Source organism: Protobothrops mucrosquamatus, unplaced genomic scaffold, assembly GCF_001527695.2.
Source record: "Protobothrops mucrosquamatus isolate PMUCROS unplaced genomic scaffold, P.Mucros_1.0 scaffold1157, whole genome shotgun sequence".
Classification (NCBI taxonomy): Eukaryota; Metazoa; Chordata; class Lepidosauria; order Squamata; family Viperidae; genus Protobothrops; species Protobothrops mucrosquamatus.
Window position 1 is genome coordinate 433205 of NW_015387372.1, and position 15406 is coordinate 448610.

Genomic DNA, 15406 nt, shown 5'->3' on the forward strand with positions numbered 1-15406 from the left:
TTGGGCAAGGCGCTGGACTAGAAGACCTCCAAGGTCCCTTCCATTCTGTTTCTATGTTTTTATCTTCTCCATCTGAGGAAAGCATTCCTCTGTTTTGCCAGCTTCTGACCATACGTGGCGGTGATGCCTTGTCTCAGTATGGCCCATGCACTCTGCTGCCAGGTGCTCAACAGAACAGGCTCAAGCCCTCTTCGGGATAGTGGAGACCAAATGCAAAACGAATACTTCATGTTTAGCTCTGGGTGCTTTGTAGAGGTAAAACTGTTCTAGCTTAATAGACTTACCGCATCCTTCATTTTAACCACCTACTTGTTGCTTGCTCTCTGATACGGGTTTTCTTTCATGAAATTACTAATGATGCTCTGACCTTTCTTCCTTGTTGATGGAGGATTTTTTTTTTTAAATGACTAGCCCACGTTTGACGGTTGTCTTTGGATCCAGAACAGAAAGTTCCAACTTCTGGAAATGCTACCTCCAAAGACGATAAAGTGGTGGTAACCCCAAGATGTAAAAAGTTTGTTAATCTGTCTTGAGATCGTTACAGAGATTCTCTCTTGATCCTGAGTCCTGAAATGGATGATGAAAAGAGGATCCAGCTGGGTCAGTTCTTTGCAAAATTTTGATAGCTGGGAAAACCCCACATTGTAAAATTGGAGGCACACTTCAGTTTTGGCTCTTTTTTTAACTCATTTTATGACTAACCCTTTAAGGTGAAAGAGCTGCTATTCTGCTTGCAGTTAAGTTCATAAGTTAATGATCCAGCCTATATGGAGGGAGTCCGTACAATTGAGCCCAAAATTTCTGTTGCTAAGCGAGACATTTGTTGATTTTTGTCCCATTTTACGACCTTGCCACAGTGGTTAAGTGAATCATTGCTGTTGATAAGTGAATAACCCGGTTATTAAGTGAATCTTGCTTCCACATTGTCTTTGCTTGTCAGAAGGTGGCAAAAGAGCTTGGGACACAGCAAAAGTCACAAGTATGAAACAGTTGCCAAGCGGCTGAATTTTGGTCACGTGATCATGGGGATGCTGCAAAGGTTGTAAGTGTGAAAAATAGTCATGTCACTTTTTCCGTGCAGTTGTAACTTTGAATGGTCACTAAATGAACTGTTGTAAATTGAGGACTACCTGTAACCTGTTCTCACCTATAGCTTAATTGTGGCTGTGCATCATTTAGCATATTGGGGCAGATTTGTGTTTTAGATTGAACTTAATAATCTGGTGTCTTAACTTATATTAAGTACTTTGTAACTAGGCCCGCCAAGCCAAGATAATAGCCTTATGAGATTCTACTCTTTTTTTGTGGGTTTTAAAACTGGAACTAGAAAGCTGCACTAGATTAGAAATTTAGCACAGGTCCTAATGATCTCCGTCAATAAGAACAAAATTCCATACTGCATGTGATGGCTGAGACTACGTGAGGCACACTAGAGGCCTATATTTAGCTGAAAGGCTTGTCCTACTTAATATCTATATTGTTTTATTGCCAATGACAGATGCCCTTCTATTGAAAGACAAAATTGTGCTACGAGCGCTCAATCAGATGCCGGGTGTCCATCCTGCCCCTTGATTTGAAAATGTTGGACTGCGTTCAGGTCTTCGGATGGGAATGGCTCTAAATTGCGATCTATGGCTTGCTTTTCTTGGTCCTGAGAAAGGCCTGGTTAATGCAATGAAGTAATTTATATAACAGAGTTGGAAGGGACCTTGGAGGTCTTCTAGTCCAACCCCCCCTGCTCAAGCAGGAGACCCTATACCATTCCAAACAGGTGGCTGTCCAGTCTCTTCTTGAAAACCTCCAGTGATGGAGCACCCACAACTTCTGAAGGCAAGCCGTTCCACTGGTTGATTGTTCTCACTGTCAGGAAATTTCTCCTTAGTCCTAGGTTGCTTCTCTCCTTGATGAGTTTCCATCCATTGTTTCTGAAATGCTGGAAGAAGACTGCTATCATGTCTCCTCTAGTCCTTCTCTTCACTAGACTAGACAAACCCAATTCCTGCAACTGCTCTTCATATGTTTTAGCCTACATCCCCCAATCATCTTTGTTGCTTTTTTCTGCACTCCAGAATCTCTACATTTTTTTTATAATATGGTGACCAAAACTGGGTGCCATATTCCAAGTGTGGCCTTACTAAGGCTTCATAAAGCGGTACAAAGACTTCTTGTGATCTTGATTCTATCCCTCTGTTGATGCAGCCTGGGATTGCATTGGCTTTTTTGGCTGCCGCCGCACAAGGTTGGCTCACATTTAGGTGATCATCCAGTAGGATTCCAAGATCCCTCTCACCGTTACTGCTATTGAGCCAGGTTTCACCTAATCTATATCTGTACATTTGACTTTCCTTGCCCAGCGTGGGTCATTCCACTATGTGTTCTGTGTGTCCCAGACCCAGACCGTGAGAACAAAAAAGCCAAGATTGACAGGTTGTTGCTCTTCTCTTGCGTAGCTCGTTTGCACAGTTCTTGGCTGGCAGGCACTGCTGCTGCCATAGAGAAAAATGGGTGTGTGTATGTGTGCTTTGGACGTGGTTTGTGCAGAGACAAGTCGGGCCAGCTAAAACTCCGTCTGTTTTTGCAAGAGAGGCGAGGGAAGGATCGCCGTGTAGCAAGCTTTAATGGCGGTATACAGGTAGTCCTCGACTTACAACAGTTCGTTTAGTGACCGTTTGAAGTTACAACAGCTCTGAAAAAAAGCCACTTATGGCCATTTTTTACACTTAACGACCTTTGCAGCATCCCCATGGTCACATGATCAAAATTCAGACGCTTGGCTACTGGTTTGTATTTATGACATGGTTGCAGTGTCCTGGGGGGGGGGTGTCATGTGATCCCCTTTTTGCGACCTTCTGACAAGCCAAATCAAAGGGGAAGCCAGGTTCACTTAACACCAACTTAACAGCTGCAGTGACTCACTTAACAACGATGGCCAGTAAGGTCGTAAAATGGGGCAAACCTCACTTAAATATCTCACTTAGCAATGGAAATTTTGGGCTCAGTTGTCATAAGTCGAGGATGGCCTGTATAGGAACGGGCCATTCAGCTGCTGCTGCCTCTCTTCTTTGACATCAGCATGTCTTTTAAGGTGTCTACTGTCAAAGTCAGGGGTGTCCAAACTTGACAACTTTAAGACCTGGACTTCAACCCCCAGAATTCCTGGGGAGTTCTGGGAGTTGAAATCCACAGGTCTTAAAGTTGTCCAGTTTGGACACCCTTGGAAAATTTATTCTCAGCTTTGTTTTGTGCCATGCAAGTCGATAGCCTGTCTAGGAAGAATAAGATTAAGCCTTGCTTTAGAAGCTTCACCGGAATGGGCACATTAGGGAAAAATCTGACTGCTCTACAATCAAAGTGTTGTTGTTTTTTTCCTTGCCCACTTAAATATCCTTTTTGCATCCACAACACAACGAATATGCGTGCAAGTCTTCAAGGAATCCTCCTCCCTCAAAGAGGACGGCGTTAACGTTTCCACCTTAATCCAAAATAGAGACTCGTGCATCGCACGCCGGCAACTAACCATATTATGACCTCTTGCTCCGTACAAAACAAGTTTCATGCTTTCCATCTTTGTATCCTCCCTGCTTGATCCGAAAGCAACGCAATCTGCAGGAATCACAATAGTGGCCTGCTTGAGGCTTCCTTTTATTAAGCTCTCCAGCCTCCTTTGGTCTGGAAACAGGGGTGCTCCGTGGTATTGGCCCCCCAAGTTCAAACCGTGTCGTTTCTCTTGAATCCACTTTCTGAACTGGAAAGCTGGGAGTGAAATTGGAGGATCCTGTTGTTTTCTGGTTTACAAGTCCTATTTTTGGACCTGTGGCAGTGATGTTTCCTTGATTTTGATATGCAGGGTGAGAACATGCCCTATTGTGCCCGGAGGGTAACCACAACCCAGCTGCTTTGTGTTCTTTTGCTCCAATTAAACATTCTGCAGGGTGTTTTGGGGTAGCAAAATAGGCTTAGCTCTGCATTCTTGGAGTCAGTGGGGGAAATAGCCACAAGTGTTTGGTAAAGGATATTTCGGCTTAGTTGAGTCACTGTAACCTGACTAATTCTAGGTTTCTAGTCCTGGTTTGTTTGCATAACTGAAATACATTTCTCTGGGCAAAAATCTTGAGAGCAGATATCAAAGTTTTATGTGCAAGAAGTTTCAAAATGAAACACAGGTTGTTCTCGGCTTAATTCATTTAGGGACCGTTGAGAATTATAACAGCATTGAAAAAAGTGGGACTAGGACCAGTGTCACACTTATATCTGTTGCAGCATCCCCGTGGTCACGTGATCAAAATTCGGACGCTTGGCAATTGGTTCCTATTTATGACGGCTGCCGTGTCCCAGGGTCCTGCGATCCCCTCTTGCAACCTTCTGACAAGCAGAATCATTGGGGAAGCCGGATTCACTTAACAACCGTGTTACTAATTGCAGTGATTCACTTAACAACTATGGCAAGAAACATCATAAAATGAGGCCAAAGCTTACTTATTTTGCTTAGCAACAGAAATTTTGGGCTCAGTTGTTGTCATAAGTTGAGGACTGCCTATATATCCTCTTTCCACCAAGTTTAACTAACCTGGAGTCACGCTCTCTGTTAGACTATGTGACGTTTCCCGTTTTGGCTTGTCTTTTTGGTGCTGTTGCTGGTCCCTCCCTACCTGTGTGAGCGTGTGACAGCAGCGGGTGGCATTTGGCGTGCTGCCTTCCCCTTTGAAGGTACAATTAGGGCCAGCTGCCTCGCTGCCCCTCCAGACTCCTCCTGGTTGTTTTCTTTGGGGAGCAGGCTTGCTTCAGTTATCTTTAATTATAGTGCCCAGAGAATAGAAGGACCCAGACAGCCGTTTCTTTAGTCTATTCTTTCCCTTTCGTTTTTTTTTTTATTTAAAAAAATGCAGATGCTCTCTGTTTGTAGAACTGCTTTAATAGAAGTATAGTTTTGGAACCGACTTCTCCCTCTGTCCGAACAAGGGATGTCCGAACAAGGACAGTGTCCAGAGGCAACGGTAGCTGGGCTAGGCTTATGAATGTATTGTTTTTAATGGATCATTTCCTCTCTTCTGGGTTGTCTCAGAGGTGCTTTTTCAAGAGGCAACTGGACTTTCTTTGTTTTTCCTTGGAAGATGTTTTGCTCTCATCCAAGACGTTTCTGAGAAGAACTGAAGAAGCTCCTTGGATGAGAAGTGAAATGCCTTCAAGGAAAAACAGAGGAAGTCCAGCTGCTTGAAAAAGCATCTTTGGGTCAACCCTGGCCTGGTTGATGAGAATCTCCATAGACACTTTTCTGGATTGCTCTTGTCCTGCCTTGAATTCCTGCATCTTAACCCACACTGCAAAATTTCAGGGATTTTCTGTTCGTTCGCACGCTGGCTGGCTGGCTGGCTTTGATTGGCAGTTAATTAGATTCATCCATCTCAACCGGCTTCTGTCTCCTTTGGGGGTCTTGGAGAAGTCATTTAAAGCTTTCACGATATTGCTTCTTGGGGCTGCGTGATTTGCATAACTCTCTCCATTGAGCATCTCAAAATGCAATTTGTCGGAGATGATTGTCCTCACACTCTATTTTTTTTGACACTCATCCAAACACCGTCTCCCTAATTCCATGCCAGCTTTTTCTCTGACTAGCCATCTTTAATATGAAGAACGTCAGGTTCATTGTTCAGTGCAAGTAATTCCCAATATAGCTTAACGCAAGCAGTAAGAAATCACAGGTTTCTGGGCTTAGGTGCTCCCTTAACAGAATAACAGAGTTGGAAGGGACCTTGAAGGTCATCTAGTCTAACACCTTGCTCAAGCAGGAGACCACTCTATACCACTCCAGACAAATGGCTGTCCAGTCTCTTCTTGAAAACCTCCAGAAAGGGAGCACCCACAACCTCTGGAGGGAAGCCGTCCCACTGGTTCATTGTCTTCACTGTCAGGAAGTTTCTCCTTAGTTCCAGGTTGCTTCTCTCCTTGATGAGTTTCCCTCCGTTGCTTCTTGTCCTGCCTTGAGGTGCTCTGGGGGATAGGTGGACCCCCTCTTCTTTGGGGCAGCCCCTCAAATACTGGAAGACTGCTATCAGGCCACCCTTATTCCTTCCTTTCATCAAACTAGACATACCCAAGTCCAGCAACTGTTCTTTATATGTTAGTGTACTGTTAAGTACACTATTTTCTTTTTACGTCTGTGTTTCATGTTCCTGGTTTGGGAATGTGCTAGATCAACCTTGGCCACCTCGTGGATTTCAACTCCTAGCTGGCTGGGGAATTCTGGGAGTTGAAATCCACAAGTCTTAACGAGGCCAAGATTGGACACCCTGTGCTAGATAATGGAGAAATGGGGAGGGATTTCCAGAGTATCCTATGTATTTTTCTCTCTCTTGTGCAGGGAGATCTGAAAGGATCTGTCAGAGAAGAGGAATCCCAAAGGGCCTGCAGGGAACCAGGAGCTTCTGACCTACTTCTGTGCCACCCTGTTTCCCTGTTAGTGTGAAAGTTGGTGTCGTGGTGCTGCCTAGGTGCTAAGCCCCCCTCCTTGAAAACATGTGAGGGGTGCCCCTTTCCCTGTACCTTCCTTGACCCCTTTGTGGGGGCGTTGCTGCTAAGGCCAAGGCGCTGGCCATCATGATGTTCCGGGATCAGGTGGGCATCCTGGCTGGCTGGTTCAAAGGCTGGAACGAATGTGAGCAGACGGTCGCCCTGCTGTCCCTTCTCAAGCGTGTCTCTCGCACCCAAGCCCGCTTTCTGCAGCTGTGCCTGGAGCACTCGCTGGCCGACTGCACAGAGATCCACGTCCTGGAGTCAGAAGCTAACAGCGCAGGTAAGTCAGTGGGGGTTTTTTGTGTGTGTGAGGGGGGAGAGTTTGAGCTTTTCTCCTCATTGCCTTTTTGTTTGCATCCAGACAGCTTGCCCACTTGGGTACCGCTAATCCTTGCTTTATGACCATTCCTTTAGTGACCGTTTGAAGTTAACTTCACTGGAAAAAGGGACTTATGACCGTTTTTCGACCGTTGCAGCATCCGTGATCAGAATTCAGGCACTCGGCAACTGGCCTGTGTTGGTGACGGTTGCCCTGTCCCGGGGTTGGTCACGTGATCAAAATTTGCAACCTTCCCAGCCGGCTTCGGACAAGCAAAGCCAATGAAGGAAGCCAGACTTGCTTAATGACTGCATGATTCCCTTAACAACGGCAGGGATTTCCAAGGCCGGCTGGGGAATTCTGGGAGTTGAAGTCCACAAGTTGTAAAGTTGCCAAGTTTGGAGAGCCCTGTCCCAGATCCTGCCGGCTGAAATTCCTTGGCTGAAGGGGTCTGCAGTGTAGGCATCACCCTGTTAAATATAACAGTCATGTAAAAATAAGACCATATAAAAGGCAGGGTGGCGTCTGATAGGACCTTTGTGCCGCCGCTCTTGTGGCAGCAAGCCAGCCATTGGCTCGTAGGCCAGGGCTGGGGGACGGTGGCCCTTTTAGGACTTGTGGACTTCAACTCCCAGAATTCCTGAGTCCCAAGTCGTAACTGGGCCATCCTTCCCCACACCTGACGTAGGCCTTGATAGGAAGGATCCCGCCTCAAGCTTAGGGCCTTCCCTCAGAGACCCCGGAAGAGGTTCCTGGCTCTTAAGCGTCCGGTTTGCGTCCCTCCTCCTCCTCCTCCTTCTCCTCTCCTTCTTCTCCCCACCAGCCCTCATCAACCAGTGGCATCAAGAGCCCAAAGACAAAGTCGTCTCCCTGCTCCTCTCCCACCTGCCCCTCCTCCAGCCCGGCAACGTAGACGCCAAGTCCGAGTACATGAAGCTTTTGCAGAAGGTGTTGGCCTACTCCATCGAGAGCAACCTCTTCATCGAAGAGAGCCGGCAGCTGCTCTCCTACGCCCTCATCCACCCGGCCACCACCCTGGACGACCGCAGCTCCCTGGCCCTTTGGCTCAACCACCTGGAGGAGCGCCTCTCCAGCGGCTACTCCAGCCAGGGCAGGGGACGGCCAGACACGGCTTACCACTCGCGCCAAGGCTCCGACGACTGGCAAGGCCCGGTGGAGACGGGCCTCGGAGATCTGGGGCACGGCTGGCAGGAGAAGGCGCCACGGGAAAACGGGCACCTGTCCTTCCACCCTGCCGGCTCGGTGTCCTCGGCCATCAATAGCATTGGGAGCAGCACGGGCAGCACAGGTTCGGAGAGGTCTTGCTGGGGGGGGGGTAAATGGGGGTGTCGCCATCCAGGCTGGGATATGTATGAGGAGCTGGGAAAACTTTTCATATTTCTGGATCAAAATAGCCTTTTCTGCTAAATATGTTCAGATCCTGGCTTGTGAGCTAGGAAGCCTCCACCTGGGGGGGCCCCTCCGGCCCCCGGGCCTCGTAGCTTGGGTGCCAGCCGTCCAACATAGAGCTAGATCAGTCTTTCCCAACCTTGACAATTTTAAGGCATGTGGACTTCAACTCCCAGAATTCCACAGCCAGCAATGCTGGCTGTGGAATTCTGGGAGTTGAAGTCCACATGCCTTAAAATGGTCAAGGTTGAGAAGCTCTTCCTCTAGATGAGAGCCAGTTTGGTCGGGTGGTGAAGGCACCGGGCTAGAGACCAGGAGGCTGGGAGTTCTAGTCCCGCCTTAGGCACGAAAGCCAGCTGGGCCAACCACAATGTCTTTTCCATAAGAGGAATGTGGTAATTTTGTGACCGGTGCGCCCTCCTCCCGTCTCCTCCTCGCAGCTCTTCCTTGCCAAATCCACCCCAGCCCGCTGAAGCGCTCCATGTCGCTCATCCCCACGGGCCAGCAGGTCCCCAGCGAGTGGATGAACATGGACGAGATGGGGGCCAGGTCGGCCTTCATCTCCGGCGGGGAGCACGCCCCCCTCTCGCCCCAGAGCAGCGTGGCTTCCTCGGGCAGCGAGCAGACGGAGGAGCAGCCCGGCGGTCGGAACTCCTTCCAGGAGGACGGCAGCGGCATGAAAGGTACGGCGGGTGCAGGAGAAGGGGACCGAATCACTGCCCCCCCCAGGTCCGAGCCGGCCAGGGCGGAGAAGGCCAACTCAATAATATTTCTTGCTTCACCCCCAAAAGGGTCTCCCTGAAACAGCTGCCGGAGGGCTGCAGGTAGCCACTTCCCTGGTGGTCTTCTCCAGGAAAGGGGGCTTTGGGCAGGGGGGTCTTGACTCCTCGGTCCTTTCCCACAGATGTTCCCTCGTGGCTGAAGAGCCTCCGTCTCCACAAATACGCAGCGCTTTTCTCCCAAATGACCTACGAAGAGATGATGACTCTCACGGAGCAGCATCTGGAATCGCAGGTGCTGCGGGGCAGGGAGGAGAGCAAGGAAAAGGGGGCTGCCCTCTGTGCCTGACGGGGGTCTGCTCCTGCCTCCTTCGAAAGGCTGGCGTTTGGGTGGTGCCTGGGAAGAGCCAGCGTTGTCTCCCGTTCCTGTGACTTTGGTCTCAGGGGCGTCCTTGCACGGCACCGTCAAGGGGGCCTCTCTGAAGACGTGGAAATGTCTGAATTCCCTTCTTGGCTCTCTTCTTCTTCTTCTTCTTCTTCCCCGAACAGAATGTGACCAAAGGAGCGAGGCACAAAATTGCCTTAAGTATCCAAAAGTTGCGCGAAAGGCAGAGTGTCCTCAAGTCCTTGGAGAAGGTGAGGGAGCTGCTGAGCGGGCCTGGGGTTCCGTGGGTTCGTGTGAATGGTTCAGAGCAGTGGTTCTCAGCCTGTGGTCCGCAGACCCCTATGGGGCTATGATGCCATGAGGGGTCCGTGAAGCCTTGAAGAAATGTTAGGATTTAACATTTGGGGATCCGTGGCCACAAAAGGTATTTAAAGAGATTGAGAACCACTAGTCTAGTCCAATTTTTCTCAAACTTGGAAATGTTAAGATAGGTGGACTTCATCTCCCAGAATTCCTCGGCCAGCACAGCAGAATTCCAAGGGGACCTTTCCCCTTTGTCGTGGCCTCCCCCTTTTTTCTCTCCAGGACATCTTGGAAGGGGGGAACTTATGGAACGCCCTTCAGGAGCTTCAGCAGATCATCACCACCCCCATCAAGGCCTTCCACGCTCTGCAGGCTGCGGCCGCATCCAAGGAGGCCCAGCCGTTGGCCGCCGAGCAGAGGGGGGGTCCCAAGCTGGCTCTGGAGAAAAGCAGCAACAGCACCATGGACAAGGAAGCCACCGACGACCCCTTCCCACCCCCAACAGGCTCTCCGTGCGATGGAGAATCCGGAGCGGCACCGATCGGCGAAGGGGACATTGCAGGGCAGTTCACTCGCGTGATGGGTAAAGGTGAGCTCTCTGGGGCGGGGGGGGGTTGTCCCCCAGTCACCAGGACAGGTTAGGCTGACTTTTTTCGAAGACACCTTCAAGAAAACTAGAATGTGTGGGCTGCGCTGTGGGTCTGTTTCCCCCATCCGGAAAGCTCTGTCTCGTAAGCTGCTCTCAACGTTCCCAAAGTTTAGAGGGTGGATGAGGTGATGTTTCTTATTGATAGAATATTTGTTGCTCAGATGTGAACTGTGGGATCCTTGGTGCTCTGTCAGCCGGGTTGTTTTCTTCCAGGCGTCTCATGACCCAACTAGGTAACATCATCAGTGCCCCATTCCTACTAGCCCTGTTGGGTGTTCTCTAGTTGGATCATGAAACGTTTGCAAGAAAATCACAAGCTCAGAGTCCCAAGGAGCCCACAGTCCTTTTCCTCCTCCTCCTCCTCCTCCTCCTCCTCCTCCTCCTCCACGCGCTCCACTCCCTTCTAGCACTGATGAGGTTATCTGGTTATCCAGATGTTATCCAGAGGAGGAGGAGAAAAAGCACTCTGGGATCTTCGGAGCTCTCTGAGCTTGGTGGTTTTCTTCCAGACGTCTCACGGCCCAACTAGGTAACATCATCAATGCACTCTGAGCTTGGTTGTCAGTGCCCTGATGATGTTACCTAGTTGGGTAATGAAACATCTTCAAGAAAACCTCTAAGGGAAGCACCAAGGACCCCTCAGATGTTTCTTATTGTGCCTTTTATGTTGAATTTGGCTTCTGGTTTTCCAGCTTTGATATAAACCTTTAGGAGTTGCTCGAATTTAGTGGCATATAAGCAAGACAAACAGTGCCACTCAAACCGGTCTGATTTCTCCACCTCTCCAGAAACCCTTTTGTAACCATTTCCTCTTCCTCCTCCTCCTCCTTTCTCGCAGTGTGTACGCAGTTGCTCGTCTCCCGGCCGGATGAGGAGAACATCACCAGTTACCTCCAACTGATAGAGAAGTGCTTGATGCACGAGGTAGGCCTGGGCGTTACGGGACACACACACACACACACACACACACACACTGTCTGAGACTGCTGATTCTTTCCCAACATGGCTGTCTTTCCATCCCCTTCTCGTCAGGCCTTCACCGAGACCCAGAAAAAGCGTCTCTTGTCCTGGAAGCAGCAGGTGCTGAAGTTGCTCCGTACTTTCCCGAGGAAGGCCGTGCTGGACATGCAAGGCTATCGCCCCCAGAAAGGGTAGGTCTCTGGGCACCGCTGGGGTGAAATGCGAGCAGGGCATCCAAGTGGGCACAAGGAACTTTCTAGGCCGGTTAGAGAGCTTCAGGCTTTTTTTTGTGCAACCCTGCAAGATTGGCCAGGCTAAGAAATGGACACAGGTGTAGACCAGGGGTCCTCAACCTTGGCAACTTTAAGACTTGTGGACTTCAACTGCCAGAATTCTTGAGGAATTCTGAGAGTTGAAGTCCACAAGTCTTAAAGTTGCCAAGGTTGGAGAGACCTGGTGTAGACCTAGGGCAGTGGTGGCGAACCTGTGGCACGGGTGCCAGAGGCGGCACTCAGAGCCCTCTCTGTGGGCACGCGTGCCGTCGCCCCAGTCCTAGGCCTTCAGCTGGGTTTTATAAAACCTTTTCGCTTTAGGCCTCCGCCGCCATGTGCAAAAAAAAAATAATGTTCAATCAGTCAATTTCAACTTCTCACAGGAAAAAAAAGATCTTGCAAAGTTGGAATTGATTGATTGAACTTTTTAGTCCCACCCAGTCTGCCGTTAGCACCGCAGCCACGCCCACCCAATGGGCCACACCCAGCCAATGGGCCACACCCACCTGGCACTCGACGATGCATAAGTGGGTTTTGGGTTGCAGTTTGGGCACTCGGTCTCTAAAAGGTTCGCCATCACTGCCCTAGGGGTACTTTTATAGCTATACTAATAGTTTTAGCTCTTCTGTTGTGTCCGGGCCTTGTCAAGCACAGCTTCTTTCAGTTGTTGGCTGTTCCTCTTTGTATCGGCTTTGATGGGATCAAGCCGGCAGGTTCTTTGCTTGCCCCCTCCTTCTTGATCCACGGACCAACCCTAGCCTCACCGACACCCGTGCAGGAGCAGAATTCAGTTCCAAAAACGAACTCGGGGGTCTTTCAGAGCTTTCTGAGCAGCTGTTGCACTAGCTAACATGATGACAAGCGGAGGGCAACACTGTCGGTTTGTGGTGTCAGCCTGCCATGCAAATGACACTTCAGGGGTCCTTTGTGGGAAAGATGGAACCAGATCGCTGTCGGAACGATTTCCCAAGCCGCCCGCTTAAACCCGTAAATCCTGACGAGCTTTGCCGCTGATGGCTTGCGAAAGTGAATTCAGTTCAACAATAGAAATGGGTTTCTTTTATCCTTCGAAATGACGGGGAGGTTTTTTTTTCCCGTTGAACGATGCTTTCATACCTAAGGGAAGCTGTCACTTTAGTTAACCAAAAAAAAAAAAAAAAAAAAAGCCTGCAAGTGCCCCTGTGCTATTGTGAGGTTGCGATATGCAAATGTAAACTGCTCAATTTGGAGCCTTTTTGAAAAAGAGGGGGCTTAATTGACCCATCCCTATTCAGAGTGAGGAGATTTGGGGGGGGGCTTCCCTGCAGCTCCTCCTAGCTGGGGTCTGTTAGCTCACTTTGCTCTTTGGGGTTGGGATGGGGGGAAGTCAGCAGTGTTGGAGGGCGGGGGAGAGGAAGGCTTCCAAGGGTCCAAGCCCCTTGAGGGAGGGGCCGTTCTTCTGAGCCGGCTTCATGGCTTGGGCTCCCGTGGGCAGCCAGTGGCACCGCTTTGGGTGGCAGAGCAATTCCAGACTCCGCCACGATGGTCTGGCCGCCGATAGGATTGACTTCCTGTGTTTTTGCAGATGGGCCTTTGGCTCCAACTCTCTCCCCATAGCTGGATCTGTGGGGGTGGGAGTGGCCCGCCGAGGACAGAGGCAGTTCCAGATGCCCCCCCGTGCCCTCCCCCCAAGCCGCATGGGGATCCTGAGTCCCGTGGGGATCGGTGGAGTCTCTCCACGGCACGGTCTGACCAGCCCAAATCTGGGGAGCCAAGGTCGGCAGGTAAGATCCGGCTTAATCTGGCAGAATAACATCCGAATGCCTCGGAAAAATTGCTGCCGGTCAAGAGGTGCCTTGACTGGGAGAGGGTTGGTGGGGATCTTCGGCCACCGCCCCAGAGTGAAGCCGCCCCCTGCTCTCTCCTTGCACCGCCCTTGGTCCACCACACAGGAGCAGCCTCCGTCAACGGCCTCTCGCCTTCTGCCAGGTGCGGCTCTCTCAGCCAGCCAGGTTGCCTGTCTCTGGGATGGACTGTTTCTGTTGCTTCAAGTGCAGCCCCCTACTCAAGAGACAGATGGCCCTCCGGCCCCTTTTTAAAAACTCCCAGGGATGGAGCCACCTGCAGCTTCGGCAGGGAAGCCGTTCCCTTGGCGACTTGCTTCTCGCTGTCAGGACATTTCTCCTTAGCTCTAGTTTGGATAGCCGTGTTCCAGTATCTCAGGGGCTGCCACAAAGGAGGGGAGGGGGGGTGTCAACCGATTCTCCAAAGCACCTGAGGGCAGAACAAGAAGCAGCGGGTGGAACTAGGGAGGAATTTCATAACGGTGAGAACAATTAATCAGTGGAACAGAAGTTGTGGGTGCTCCATCGCTGGAGGTTTTTAAGAAAAGACTGGACAGCCACCTGTCTGAAATAGTCTAGGCCAGGGGTAGGCCACCTTGGCTCTTTTATGACTCGTGGACTTCAACTCCCAGAATTCCTGGGAAAGGGAGAGGTTTCCATGCTGAGCCATGCTGGCTCAGGAATTCTGGGAGTTGAAGTCCACGAGTCATGAGGGGGCTATAGTTCCCCCATGCTGGCTCAGGAATTCTGGGAGTTGAAGTCCACGAGTCATAAAAGAGCCAAGGTTGCCTACCCCTGGAGGCTCATCGCTTAGAACAGGAGGATTTAGGACAGAGATAGGCAACCTTGGCTCTTTTATGACTCGTGGACTTCAACTCCCAGAATTCCTGAGCCAGCCATGCTGAGGGGGAAAGGGAGAGGTTTCCAAGCTGAGCCATGCTGGCTCTGGAATTCTGGGAGTTGAAGTCCACAAGTCATAAAAGAGCCAAGGTTGCCTACCCCTGGCCTAGACTCTCCAACTTGAGCAGGGGGTTGGGCTAGAAGACCCTCAAGGTCCTTTCCAACTCTTACCACTCTGTTGGGATCAAGGGGTTGCGCTTGGGTGAAACAGAGGAGATTCGCTCGCGGCATCGATGCTTGGCTTTGCATTTCAGAAAGATTATTTATTCCTACTTCATGTTTCTGAGAGAGGTCCTTCTTTCCTGTCCCGTAGAACCTCTGGTTTGCCAATCCCGGCGGCAGCAACAGCATGCCCGGCCAGAACCGCAGCTCAGTCCAGCGGACCCACTCGCTGCCCGTCCACACCTCCCCTCAGGCCATCCTCATGTTCCCACAGGGTGAGTAAGCCGGCCCCTCCGCCTGTCACCTGCGTGGGAGGCGTCCGTCTTTGTCCTGCGGCTGGGAAATCTCTTGGGAACGCTGGTCTCAGGATCGGATTTTTGGCCCTGGAGCACCAGCCCTTCCTTAAGCCAGGGGTTAGGTCTTTGGGTGAGGGTCTGCGAAGGGCTTTCTCCTCACGTTTAAGGATCGGCCCCCATCCTCTTTCCTCTCCCCGACTTGAGCAAATTTGCGGCATCTGTATTTCACCACGGGCCCTAAGCCCCAGCCACAAGCGGTGCCACCTCCTCTGTGGACCGCCAGAGCCACCCACGGCTGTGCCTGATGGTTCTTCTGATCTTTCCTCCAACCTCTCAGATTGCCAGCTCCCTGGAACGGATCTGGAGATCAACCCCACTTTGGAGTCCCTGTGCCTGAGCATGACGGAGCACGCACTGGGCGGTAAGGAACCCTGCCTTGCCAGATCGTGAGAAGGAAGGCCAGAGATGGGCTTTCCCTGAGGGGGGGAGGGATTCTTGTTAGGCCCCTAACTTGTGGGGTGCCTCAGGGGTCGGTCCTCTCGCCCCTATTGTTCAATATTTATGTGAAGCCGCTGGGAGAGATCATTCGAGGCTTTGGGGTGGAGTTCCATCAGTACGCTGATGATACTCAGCTGTACATCTCCACCCCAGGCCACCCCAACGATGCCCTTGACGTGATGACCCGTTGCCTGGAGGCC

General features: G+C 50.7%; 1 protein-coding gene across 1 annotated transcript in view; it reads left to right on the top strand.

The window, feature by feature from the left end:
* The first annotated feature begins 6594 nt into the window (after positions 1-6594).
* The window catches only part of SAMD4B (sterile alpha motif domain containing 4B), a 9792-nt gene continuing 980 nt past the window's right edge, over positions 6595-15406 (top strand). Inside the window, exons 1-11 of the mRNA XM_015820683.1 lie at positions 6595-6790; positions 7653-8138; positions 8680-8922; positions 9144-9253; positions 9508-9594; positions 9929-10235; positions 11134-11219; positions 11328-11446; positions 13092-13290; positions 14564-14687; positions 15046-15129. Of these exons, the coding sequence (XP_015676169.1) occupies positions 6595-6790; positions 7653-8138; positions 8680-8922; positions 9144-9253; positions 9508-9594; positions 9929-10235; positions 11134-11219; positions 11328-11446; positions 13092-13290; positions 14564-14687; positions 15046-15129 (2041 nt within the window). The remainder of the gene's footprint in view (positions 6791-7652; positions 8139-8679; positions 8923-9143; positions 9254-9507; positions 9595-9928; positions 10236-11133; positions 11220-11327; positions 11447-13091; positions 13291-14563; positions 14688-15045; positions 15130-15406) is intronic.